Genomic DNA, 13197 nt, shown 5'->3' on the forward strand with positions numbered 1-13197 from the left:
TTATCGCTCTCCACTGGAGACAGTCCTGGGCAAGGTTCTCTTAAGCGTCAACACCGATGCTGCACTTTTTCCATGTGTGCCTTCAGCATGTCCTAATATTGCTTTTTCTGGCCTCCTGCACTCCTCTGTCCTTCCTCCAACGCAGAAAACAGAATCTGTTTTGGGAGGAGCTAGCAGGCCAGCATAGTTGTTGGTGAATGATAATAGCTTCAATGCTGGTCATGTTCGACTCTTCCACGATGCTAGTGTTTGTACATCTACCCTCCCAAGAGATCTTTAGGATTTTCCTGAGGCAACATTCTAACCACTGTGGGCTTGGCTCCATGGGAGGTTCTCCTGATAAAAGTTTAAGGTGTGAATGAAAACAGAGTGATAGCCATATAACTCTCCTGTGGATTCCTTGATTCAGCAATGACCACAGATTTCTCCAGTTTAGCTTAAAAGCCTGCAAAGCAAAAGTAAACTGGAAAAAGACAGTATTAACTGACTAAAATCATCTACATAGTGAGTTAAACCAATATAACTATAGGTGTTTAAATACACATGAGCCCTCTCATACCACTGACACATCCTACGTAGACAAGTCCAAACATTCAGATCCCTCTTCCCTTGGTTCCAAATCTGGGATTTGCTAACTTGTTAACTCTGCAAGTCTGTCTCTCAGTTCCAAAGGAAAAGCACTTACATCATTCGCTAACAAAACTCGACATTGCAGAAGATGCATGTCTTAGAGCTCTGGGCAACACTCTGTGTACCAGCAACACCAAACTATGTTGTAGAAGTCAGGGGTTCTTTGTTGAACAATAGGGCGGGCATGAAAAACAAAAACGTCCATTTCGAAAGCTCTGCAAGCTGTAAAGTGAAGAGTGAATGATATATATCCTTCTTAGCTACAACAGCAGGTAGGCAAATGGATATTGTAATGAAGTAGGAAACTATTTCCTTTCAGTTATTTATTACTGCTACAGAGGGGATACTGACCATCTCAAATGGTAATTTCCAGAAGTCAGGATTACTGTCCTAACCATTCTAAATGACACGTGTCTTGTATTAGTAACTCTGCAGGTAGATCTGATATTCAGGGAGTTTCCCCAGTAGTCCATATGTGTCACTAACTTCCGAATGTGAATTTCTATTGTGTTTTGCCCTCTTCCCTCCAACCCCCATGATGTATTACGTTTTTCTTTTCTTTAGAAAGCACTTTTTTTTGTGTGTATGGGGTAGTGTTTTAAACTACTGGGACAAGGCCGAAAACAAGTACAAGGAGTGATGGACGACCTAATCTATGTGTTTAACAAGGAAGCCTTGCCAAAGCATAATTACCAGTTGCTGAAAGATCTTAAACATAAGAGGAAAACAAAATTCCCTGTTTGACATCTACACTTTGCAGTTTGCAAATATACCCCACCACACACATTGCAATAGCAACAACATGCAATAATATCTCTCTGTGAAGCTATTTCTATATTTACAAAGAAAAGATCAAATAATACACAGGGAACACTGGCTGATATAAATGAATGCCCTGGAAATGCAAATACTTGTGCACTTCCTTAACTTTATACACAGGTAGTTCCATATATGTCCTTCAGTGGTACTACTCATCTCCATGAAGTTAAGCACTAAGTGTTCTCAGAACTGAGATCTGCGCTAATAACAATTCATCATAGAACAATATCTGTTGGAGCATATTTCCAAACTCCGCCTTGGAGCCTCTGGGGGTTCCATGCCAATCCCAAGCCTGGAGAGAGGAGGAGGGTTGGTCAGATGAGTGATGATATGCTGACCATGAAACAACAGTACGAATGAAATCTGATGCCACTATGACTAAATGATAAAAGATGTCGGCACGGACGTTGCCCAGATAAACAATTGGAACATGGAAATCAATTGGAACATGGAAAGTCCAAGTACTGTGGGTGACTGGAAAATTAGAGCTGCTTTAGAAAGATATGGAGAGATACTGATGAGATATACTCAGACTGGCGGAGATGTGTTGGACAGCATCGGGAGAGATGTGTGGTTGCAGAGTCATTTGGTCAGGGAACGAAACGAAGCATGAAGCTGGAGTTGGGGTCCTTCTTAGAAAAAGAGCTAGAGGAGCATTATTAGGATACAAGCTAGGGAGTGCAAGAATGATGGTAGCGGGATTCGAAGGAAAACCATTAAACATCTCAGTCATTCAGGTGTATGCACCCATATCAAACAGTATGGAGGAAGAGATTAAGCTATTTTATAAAGACTTGACAAAGACACTGGATTAGATACCAAAGTGAGGTGTGTTGGTCATTGGAGGAGATTGGAACGTGAAGGTTGGAACAGATAACAAAGGTTGGAAGAGAGTCATGGGAAGGTTTAAATATGGAGAAAGAAATGAACGAGAAAAGAAACTACTAGAGTTTGCTATGGAGAATGAGATGGTGATCTGCAACATGAGATTCCAACAAAAGGACTGTAGAAAGTGGACATGGCGATTGAATGACAGGAAGTCCACGAACACGATAGATATGATTTTGTTAAGAAGAAGATGGGTAATATCAGTACAGCAGGAGAAGCTAGCAAAAATGGTGCAGGTGCTAAACGAGAATGGAAAACAGTACAGAATGATTATGAACATTGATAAAACAAAAACAATGCTATTTGGAGATAAGGAAATAGGAAGGAAGATCAGTATAGATGGGATTGAACTACAGAACATACAGAAGTTCACCTATCTGGAGAGCAACGTAACATATTGATCTAGACTGTAAGAGGGAAATAGAGACTAGAATAGTGAAAGTAAGAGCGAGTTTGAAGGCAATGGATAAGATCTGGAAAAGCAAAGCGATTAGCTTAGGAACAAAGCTGAGTGTCTTTAAAATGTGTGTATTCAGATGCATGTCGTATGGATGTGAGACATGGGACATAAAATATTCAAAGAGAAAGATATTGGTGTTTGAGAGGAGTTGTTACAGAAAGATCCTGAGAATAGGATGGATGCAGAAGGTCATCAATGAGGAATTATATTGAAAGATACAGCCAAAAGAGAACCTGCTGCAGAAGGTTATACAATGGAAGTTACAGCTATTCGAGCATATCTGCAGAATGAATGATGAATGAAAAATTAAGACCCTGGTATTTGGTATAATGGATGGTTCGAATAAGAGAGGCAGACCCCACAGAGAATGGGTAGATGATATAGTAGAGTGGTGCAGAGCTAGTCTACAGAAACTAAGCCACTCTGCATTGGACAGGGAAAGATGGAAGGAAATAGTGAGAGAGGCATAAGACACCAATGGGCGCTGAGCCCGTGGTTGTTCATGATGATGATGATGATGATGCATATTTCCAGGGTGTGAAATTTCATTGAAACTATTAACAAAATCCAGAACTATTTAGGGCCAGAGTTCCCTGTAAGCTGAGCACTTGGGCAGTCACCCAGCTGATTAGCAGAGCGCCCACTGCTGTCAGCCTGTGTTTCTACTGGCAGTGCACATCTGCACATGCTTCAGTGCACATAAAAACTTTATTCTTCATATGGACAGAAAAAATCAGAGGGAACATTGGTTAGGGCCTACATTTCCTAGAGGTCTTAGTTGCCTCTTTATAACTGGTTACAAGGCATCTCAGTCTGGGCAACCAAAATCATGGCACCGAGAAATAACTTTTGAAAATCCTGCCCTAAGTTCTCAAGAAAATAGTTTTTAGTTTGGTTTATTTTGTCTTAGTTATTCAAAATATTGCTTCTCTTTATTTAGTGCTTTCAGTCTCTCTCCCTCTCTCTGTGTTTTGTCTTGGCAAGCAGTCTCGTTTTTACTTTAAAAATATAACAGACATACTTCCTGAAAGGCATTTTTGAAGCACTGGTTGACTTATTACAGAGCTGAATATGAAACAAGGTAGTATCCCTCCTTCTCTGGTTAATGTTCTGCATCAGGAAAATTGCACCCAGACAGGTTTAGAGACCAAGAGTACAATCAGCGATAAGTCCCCATCATATTAGAATGTTAAACAGGGGATTCATCATTATCAGTGACGATCTTCTGATGACGTATTATTCCCACAGACACAAGGTTGATCTGCCAATTTTGTTTTCACTGTACTGATAACTGCCACACACTATTCCTGTTAATGCTCCACTTGCTCTGCACTTGTTCTCTGGCTTAGCACATTTAGAAAGAAAAATAGCCTCTGCCGGAGCCTGAAATCTGTCAGTTCAATGCCAAGCCTGTATTATCATTACAAATTCAAGTGCAATCTATAGACTACACCCATCCTGAAGTAAGGGGAGAATGTATTTTTTTCTAATAACTTAATTGGTTTGGATCTTTTAAAATGTACAGGAAAACCTTGTGTATTTCATTCGGTGGGGCTGATTTATCACTTCATTTGCTCTGATTTTACAGTGGCATAGCTCAGTGGTTCCCAACCTTTTCACTAGTGTGAACCCCAAATCAGCCCCCCAAACCATTCGTGAACCCCCATCAGGCCAACTCTAGCCACTGTGTACACTTCATTAAATAATAAAGGAAGCCACCACATAAATATCTTCCAATAATGTTACTAATTTCTGTCTGAAGATCTAATTTAAAAATAATTGATTGCAACTTTGCAATTTATTTAAAACTTATTTTCTATGATCATTTTTTTCATGGACCCCCTGCAATACCCTCACAGACCCCCAGGGGTCTGTGTATTCCTGTTTGGGAACCACAGGCATAACTCAATTGACTTCAACCGCATCCGGGTAGAGTTGAAACTGGACGAGCTAAACCCTGGACTGCTTTTGGAATCCAACATATACAGTCCTCCAGATACCATCTCTCTGCTGTCTGCTCCCTCACTTGGTGTGTTTGTTTGGCAAGTGCCAGTTGTAATGGCTGCTAACTCCCAGCCCACAGAACAAACTAAACAAAGCTGAGGTGGGATGTGGGTGTAAAGGCAGCATTGTTGTTGGCATACAACTTGAATTACTTTGAGGAAAGGTTTTTTTTATTCCTCCTTACTTGAATGGTTCCTTTGAGAGGCACAGCTCTCCTTTTACGTTTTTTTGTTGTTCCGATTGAATCAATCTTGTGGTCAGCTTTGGAAAAAAAAATAGTCTCACAATGCAGAAGAATTGACAGGTCTGACAAACAGAGTGATTGATTGTGGTTGGGAAAGTGGTCCTTGAAGTGAGGCTTGTAACACAGAGAGGCCTTCAGGCCACAGGGGAAATCCAACAAAGTCTGCCGCCCCTCCCCCCAGAACACAGAGCACACAGACTTTGTAATGGGTGGCCCTATGAACTTAATAATAACTACATTGTTGTAACATAAAGCATCTGCCAGGACCTAATATGATTAATTATAGGTCTCTCCCTCTCTCTCCTGCTCGTTCTTTTCCCCCCAGGTAGCTGGAATTTGAAAAACGCTTTGCAAATGCAAAAGTGTAACTGTACTGTACCGCAGAACCCTGGTTCCCAGCGGTGACTTCCCCTGGCCAATAAAGTGTGTACACAGTCGAAAAGCATACCGCTGAAAGATTGCGCATTTCCATTATACACAACTATGCAGCAAACAATAGCCATGTAATGTACTTTTGGCAAATTATATGCCTTCAGCCAGAAGTACATGAAAGAAAACATGAAAATGTCAAACATTCAGAGTTATAAATATGTTAGTGATATACCGTGCCAACCGGAGAGGTAGGGTTGCTGTGTTTTCAATAGGTAATTTGTTCCAGATAAACCTTGATTTTAATACTGAAGCAATGACATCACCCTAAATGTACTAAATTAGTGGTTTTCAACCTGTGGTCCACAGACACCTGACGGTCTCCAGATGATGGCAGATTTCCACAGGGGACTGTACCTTCATTCAAAATTTTTTAGGAGCCCACAGATTTTAAAAGATTGAAAACCACTCTCCTTAGTAGCTGGTCCTCTGCTCTGCAGTACATGACCTGCCTGTGCCATTTGATACATTACTTCTTCCATGTTAGAACATGATGACTATAGTGAGTTTGGTGATTTTTGCATTGTCTAAACAATGACAAATAAGTTCTGTTTGCTGCTGAAATAATTAGCTAGATAATTAGCATGTTGCTTCTAGTTAATATTCCACAGAAGTCACATTTTTGTTCTATTGACCACAGCAGGCCTCCCAACCTTCACCCACCCACAGTCCCTAAATTATCCTCTGGTTTTCCTTCACATCAAATGGCAAGGCTTGGTCACAAACGAGGAGCTCTGGAACAGAGCAGGACAAGAACCACTCGACGTTCAATCAAGAGAAGGCCACGCTCTCAGAAAACTGTCATCCAGTATAGTCCGTCAAACTCTCTAATGGAACCTGCAAGGAAAATGCATAGGAGGAACACCTCAGAGAAGATCTACTGAGACTGAAAAACAATTGGGGTACTTCTGGGGTCAGCTAGAAGTCTTGTCCAGAGACAGAGTAAAGTGGAGGAGACTTGTAGATGACCTATGCTCCACCTCAAGTAGAAGGGCTTAAGTCAAGTAAGTCAATTTTCTCCCATAAGCCCATAGTCATCTCATACAGCTGTGGAGCTTAAATGCTGATCCTATAAACATTTATGTATGGTGCATGACTTTAGGTATGCAAGTATTTATGTATTAAGCACCTGCATAAATCTTTGCCAGATTGCATAAGGCCCCGGCACAGCAGACGAACATGTGCTTAATTTTACTGCTCCCTGGATTTCTGTTGCTTTCCACCAGAGTATTCATGGCAGTAAACTTTCTAATAGACATGTACCTGTTTGCAAAATCAGAGCCTGACTTTGCCTTGGTTCACTGCGCTATCCATCCAGTGCCCACACCTTTGGTTATTGTTGCACATGTGAGGATTACACAAATATAATTAATTAGTGAGTGTTTGTTCAGCACTCTAAAACCAAAAGAGCTATAGAACACCAAGGAGCTGTACTATGAAGTATATGTTGAATGTAGCAATGGCATACTTTCTTTTGCCCATATTATGAAATGTAAACTCCCACACAAGATTGCACAATGCTCAGCTCTATAGCCAGTCAAACCAATCAGGCCACGGGTTTGCCACAAGACTGCTTGTTATTTGTGAAGCTACAGACTAACAGGGCTACGTCTGTGACTATTCTAGAGCACAATTTAACAAGGGGACTGTCATGGCTCCAGTAAAAACAACGAGAAGTCCTGTGGCACCTTTTAGACTAACAGATATTTGGAACATAAGCTTTTGTGACAAGCATCTGACGAAGTAGGTCTTTGCCCACAAAAGCTTATGCTCTCAAAATCTGTTAGTCCATAAGGTGCCACAGGACTTCTCATTGTGTTTGCAGATACAGGCTAACGTGGTTCTCCCTCTGATACACGGCTCCAGTAACTAAGCCAGGACTGCTATTCTCTAGATCAGTGTTTCTTAAACTGTGTTCCATGGAACACTAGTGCTCCGTGAACAACTCGCAGGTGTGCTGCGAGTATTTGGAAAAATAATTCTGAGTTTTACAATGAGACTATATTTTATGTTATTAAAACCAGATACAATGGTACTTCTTCATTACTGTAATACCTGATTAAATTGCTTCATTTTGTTTTTGCTGTACATGTCGCTGTTTGGTTTTGTTTTGTGTGTGGTCTGACAACAATTGTTTTAAGAAAACAGTAACAGAGAAAGCAGTGTTAGCCCTCTGTTTTAAGCAAATAGTCATAGGTGTTCCACAGAAATTGTCTGAGACCATGGAACACCAAACAATCATATTTTGTATGAAGCACTCCTCTAAACACTAGGCTGTGGAGTGTGCCCTGTTGCACTCCCCTGCCCTGTATGTTTTCCTGTTGGTGACCTTTACACCATCTGTCTCAGGTAGGTGACAATGCCCGCCCCCTCCCACGCTCCATCCTTTTAGCACTGTCATGATGCAGCTAGGCTGGGATGTGCTTTTAAAGGGGGTGGCGTCTGGGGGCGTGTCTTCTCCCTTCCCTGGGGGTACAGGGGGCTGGGTCAGGCCGGGACCTGGCATTGTTAGAGACAGGGAGAGGAGGGCCGCCCAGGGCTCTTTAAGCACCTCCCCGCCTCCCAAGCTAAGCTCCCCCCACGGCGCCTGGTCCCGCCCCGGGGTTCCTGGAAGGTCCGGGATTGGTGGGGAGGCTCGGTCCCTTGGAGTGTGGCTGCTGATCTGGGCTATTTGACGGGTTGATAGGGGAAGGGGAAGGTTTTTGTCTTCCCGGGGCCGGTGCAGCTGCCGCCACCGCCCTGTTCCTCTCGGCAGCCCTGCGGAGCTCGCCCCGCGGCCCCCCGGAGCTCGCCTCCCTCCCTTTCCCCTCCCCCCTCACCCCACCCCGCCCCGCCCGGCTCTCTCCCCCTGCAGCCTCCTCCAAATGAGCGGTTCGCCCGCTGGATCTAACCCAAGGACATCGCAGAGCAGCGGCGGGGAGAGCGCACCGGCCCCAGCAGCAGCGGCAGCAGCGTGCCCGGCTCTCTCGCACCTGCCCCCGGCGGACCCCCTGCGCCAGGCGAACCGGCTCCCCATCAGGGTCCTGAAGATGCTCAGCGCCCATACCGGCCACCTCCTGCACCCGGAATACCTGCAGCCCCTCTCCTCCACGCCCGTCAGCCCCATCGAGGTCAGTCCCGCCCAGGCCCCCGTCACTCGAAGCCGCCTGCCCCGCTCCTGCAGCCTTCGCCCGGCCTGGGGGCGAGCTGGCCGGACGGGGGGCTGCCGTGGAGCAGGGCGCACTGCGCCTCTCCAAGTGCGCTGCGCCCTGGCGCGCCGCAGCACACGGCACCGAGCCCCCGTTCGCGTCCCTTGTTTGTCCCTCTCCGCGCCCGCCTGGGGGCTCGCCCCGCCCTGCGCCACTCTGCTCTCCCGGGCGCGGCCAGCCCGAGAGTCCGGCCGACTCGCGTGGCCCCGGGTGCCCCCGCGCCGCCGGGTGTCCAAGCCGAGTCCCGGAGCCGCGCCGGGGAAGGAGGAGGGGGGCGGAAGCTCCGGACCCTGCCCGGGGGCAGAGCAGCGGGCGAGCGGCCAAAGGAGACAGGCTGCGCTGGGGCTCCGCCTGGCGGGGACTAGCGGGGGCGAGAACCCAACCCCGCGTCCCGCCCCAGGCGCTGCCCCGCCGGAGGTGCCCAGGGGGCCGCGAGCCCCTAGTCTCGCCTGCGGGTGGGGGCGGGGGCCGCGGGGGGGTGAGGCCGGGTGCGCTCCGCCCGCAGCCTCCCTCGGCGGGTGTCCTGTCCGCGGCGCGCCCCGCTCACAGCTCTGCGCTCTCCCCGCAGCTGGACGCCAAGAAGAGCCCGCTGGCGCTGCTGGCCCAGACCTGCTCCCAGATCGGCAAGCCGGACCCGCCGCCGGCCTCCAAGCTCAACGCCGTGCCCGCCAGCGGGCCGCCGGGCGCGGACAAGGAGCCGGGCGCCCGCTCCAGCGCCTCCGCCCTCAAGCCGCTGGGCGCCGGCGGCGGCGGCGACTCCCCGGCCGACGACAAGTCCAGCTTCAAGCCCTACTCCAAAGGCGGCGGCGATTCCCGCAAGGAGGCCGGCCCGGCGGGCGCGGGGCCCGGTGCGGACAAGGCCGGGTTCCGGGTGCCCAGCGCCGCCTGCCCGCCCTTCCCGCCGCATGCGGCCGCCGCCGCCTCCCCGGGCGGCTCCCGGGGCAGCTCCCCGCAGCACGCGGACTGCAAGGGCCCGGAGGACAAGAAGGAGCCCGAGGCGGCGGCCAAGGCCAGCCCCGACGGGGCGCCGGGGCCCGGGGGCAGCGGCTTGGGCCGGGGCGCAGGGAGCGCAGAGGCCGGGCACAGCGAGGCAGCCTCCGGGCGCAAATCCGAGCCGCCCGCCCTGGCGCCCGCCGGCCACGTGGCACCCGTGTCCCCCTACAAGCCGGGCCACTCCGTCTTCCCGCTGCCCCCCTCCAGCATCGGCTACCACGGCTCCATCGTGGGCGCCTACGCCGGCTACCCCTCGCAGTTCGTGCCGGGCCTGGACCCTACCAAGGCCGGCCTGGTGAGCAGCCAGCTGCCGGGGACCTTGGGCCTGCCTGGCAAGCCGCCCAGCTCCAGCCCGCTGACCGGCGCCTCCCCTCCCTCCTTCATGCAGGGTTTGTGCCGGGACCCCTACTGCTTGAGCTATCACAGCGCCTCCCACCTGGGCACCAGCAACTGCTCCAGCTGTGTGCATGACCCGGGCACCCTGAAAAGCGGATACCCCCTGGTGTACCCCACGCACCCCCTGCACTCGGTGCACACCACCCTCTCCTCCAGCGCCACCCCCAGCCTGCCGAGCCACCCGCTCTACACCTATGGCTTCATGCTCCAGAACGACCCTCTGCCCCACATATGCAACTGGGTGTCTGCCGGCGGACCCTGCGACAAGAGGTTTGCCACCTCCGAGGAACTGCTAACCCACCTACGGACCCACACGGCTCTGCCCGGGGCGGAAAAACTCTTGGCTGGCTATCCTACCTCGGGGCTTGGCTCCGCTGCATCCTGCCACCTCCACCTGCCGCCCACCGCCCCAGGGAGTCCCAACACTTTACCTGGATCCCTGTCTTTGAGGAGTCCACACACTTTGGGGCTAAGCAGGTACCACCCATATGGCAAGAGCCACTTGCCCACAGCTGGTGCCCTGCCAGTGCCCTCCTTGCCAGCAGCAGGACCTTACTACTCTCCATATGCGCTGTACGGCCAAAGACTCACTTCAGCTTCTGCGCTTGGATATCAGTAACTAAAGCACCCCCAGGCTTCTCTCCCTCCCCCACTCTCCTGCCCTTCCTTGGACTGTGTATTTATTTACTGTCTGTTCGCTTCAAGCTGGGAATCTTAAGTGCATTAATACACCAATGAATCAATGGTATGCAAAAAGTCTGTGTCTAGAAAAAACCCATTCCGTTGCAGGCATGGGGCTTTTATTTTCCTTTTCTATCCCCTTTTATTTTTCCTTTTGCCATTTTTATTTTATTTTATTTTGTGCCCTTCTCCCCCCACAACCCAGAGTTCTTGCATGACTTTTAATGAATACCCCCCTTGTTTTATCATTTTGGAATTCCATTTCTCTTTGTTTGTACAGTTACCAGAGACGTAGTATTTTTTTTTTTTTTTTTTGTAGTGTATTTTGGGGACGGGGTAAGGGCAAGGAGGTGGGAAGGGAGGAAGGGCAGCTGGGACACTGTCTGCGGCACTGCTCCTTCAGAGCTCTCATCATCACAAAATGTGGCACTGTCTACAAAAGCCAAGGAGCCCTCTGCTGATCATGAGAAATGCTCTCTTGGAAAAGGACATAGGAAGTGAAAGCTGGATTCAGCCCAGCGGCCCTCCATCCGCTCTGGTATCCTGGCTCCTGCCTCAAATCCTGCTCTCCCATGATTGGGAATTCTGTCTTCTCTTCCAGCACCAGCGGGCTCCTGTACAGACATAGCACCAGTGTACTAGTCACCCTGGTCTTGGGACTCCCCTGACAATACTGGAGTGCACTAACATCCCGGGATAAGGTGTCAAGGCTGTGCCACTGCAAATGACTTGCTTTTGCCTGCCAATCCACCATGGGATACCTGATCAAAATTTAAAAGACATGGATTATGAATTTGGTGTCCGGGCTGATGGGAACGGGGAGGTAAGAGACCCTTCCCAGCCACAGAAATAGCTAGGAGAGAGCTGCCCAGCCTGGTACAAACTGGGTCCTTTCATCCAACTTCCAGGGCCAGATGCAGCTTGATCTGCTTTCTGCAGGCCCAGTCTACATACCAAAAACCCCTGTCCCCCAACCCCAGCTTTTCTTGACCTGCAGGATGAACCATGAATGGGGTGCAGAGCCTACCTCCCTCCCCCTCCCGTCCCCAGTCTAATGCAGCACGGAATGCTGCAGATCATTTTGGGTGAATAGAGCTCCATCTTGGTAAGTCTTATTTTGTTAATAAATGAATACTTGGTTATATTCACCCTGTGGTGTGTTCTCTCTTGCATTCTTGCTCATTCCCTCCCCACTTGTCTTTTCACAAATAGGCTCCGTCAGCCACGACTTGCTTCGCAGCAGCCAGGAGGTTTTCTGAGAAAAGTGAGCCCTGAGTGTGGCAACAAGTTAGGGAGCAAAGATAAGAAAACCCGTGGCGTCATTGTCAGTGTCATTCCTGAACACTGCTGCTTCTGTTCCCAGGAACAAATGGGGGCAGCTTTTTAGGCAGGCAATCCAAAAAGCGAAGGGCAAGAGGAAGAGAGGGCTGCAAAAGCAGCTGGTGGAGGGTGTTTTTCAGGACGGTGGGGGGAGAATTGGCAGACTGGGGCTTGAAGGGTCACAGCACCACCTAGTGGCACAGAGAAGCCCAGGAGTGGATGGATTGATTTTTTTCGTCCTTGCCCTGCTTAACCGCCTATTCTACCTGCACAGCAAATGTGCACTGGGAAAAGACCAAGTGCATGGATGAATCCCTGCTGGCCTGGCACTGCCTCTTCGCTCAGGCATCACTGGGTACAATGGTAGCTAATAGGTACCGAGTACAACTTATATGGCCCTGGACAGCAGTGGACAATTTTTTTTCATCATCAGTCATCAGCCCCTTTTCAAGTTAAAAAATTACTTTGCAGATGTTGCGCTGAGGGTGACAAAGGTCAGGGAGCATGTGCTCAATCCTATATTGAGTAGGCTATTCGCTCACCCTTTGGATTCAGCAGGACTAGAGCATGTTCCCCGAGCAATTCCTAGTGCAGGAGGGAGTTAAGGCTGCTATCACCCCTCATGGCTAAATTATAACTGTAATCACTGGACAATATGGAGCTAATATGGCAAAAGGGTGGTCTGGTACCTTGGTTCCTTACTAGTATATATGTATGTACTTGTATGGAGGTTTTGCTTATGTTGTACCAAGCATGTTGAGACTGAGGATGCTTTTGGGAACTGTACCATGATCCAAAGCCCGTCAGATTGTCTCTAGCTAGTCAATTCCAGATAGTCTCCATAACTGCAGCCGTGATAAGGGTATAGTTGGCAAAGCAACACCAATGGGATCCTATATCTGTTCCCGTTCCTAGCTCGCTGACTCGTGTAAGGTAAATGTGGGTGCTGCAGGGAGTCATTTTTCTCCTGTTGCCTTTGCGCCGGGTAGGCAGAGAACTGTGACCAGGTTTGATGAATGAGTCCTAAATCCAGATCCTTCCCATCTCGATTTTGCTTGGCAGAAAATGTTCTGAGCAGCCCAGTAGCATCTGTCTTCCCCGTGCACTGAGCATGCAACAGCCAACAAAGCTTGGAGCAGTTTGCA

General features: G+C 49.0%; 1 protein-coding gene across 1 annotated transcript; it reads left to right on the forward strand.

The window, feature by feature from the left end:
* The first annotated feature begins 8228 nt into the window (after positions 1 to 8228).
* On the forward strand, positions 8229 to 11881 carry ZNF703 (zinc finger protein 703). Its single transcript, XM_074981684.1, has 2 exons — positions 8229 to 8584; positions 9231 to 11881. Exons 1-2 carry the CDS (start codon positions 8339 to 8341, stop codon positions 10668 to 10670), a joined length of 1686 nt encoding a protein of 561 aa, XP_074837785.1. The 5' UTR covers positions 8229 to 8338; the 3' UTR covers positions 10671 to 11881.
* The last annotated feature ends 1316 nt before the right edge of the window (positions 11882 to 13197 follow it).

The sequence above is a fragment of the Carettochelys insculpta genome, chromosome 31, assembly GCF_033958435.1.
Source record: "Carettochelys insculpta isolate YL-2023 chromosome 31, ASM3395843v1, whole genome shotgun sequence".
In the NCBI taxonomy this organism is placed as follows: Eukaryota; Metazoa; Chordata; order Testudines; family Carettochelyidae; genus Carettochelys; species Carettochelys insculpta.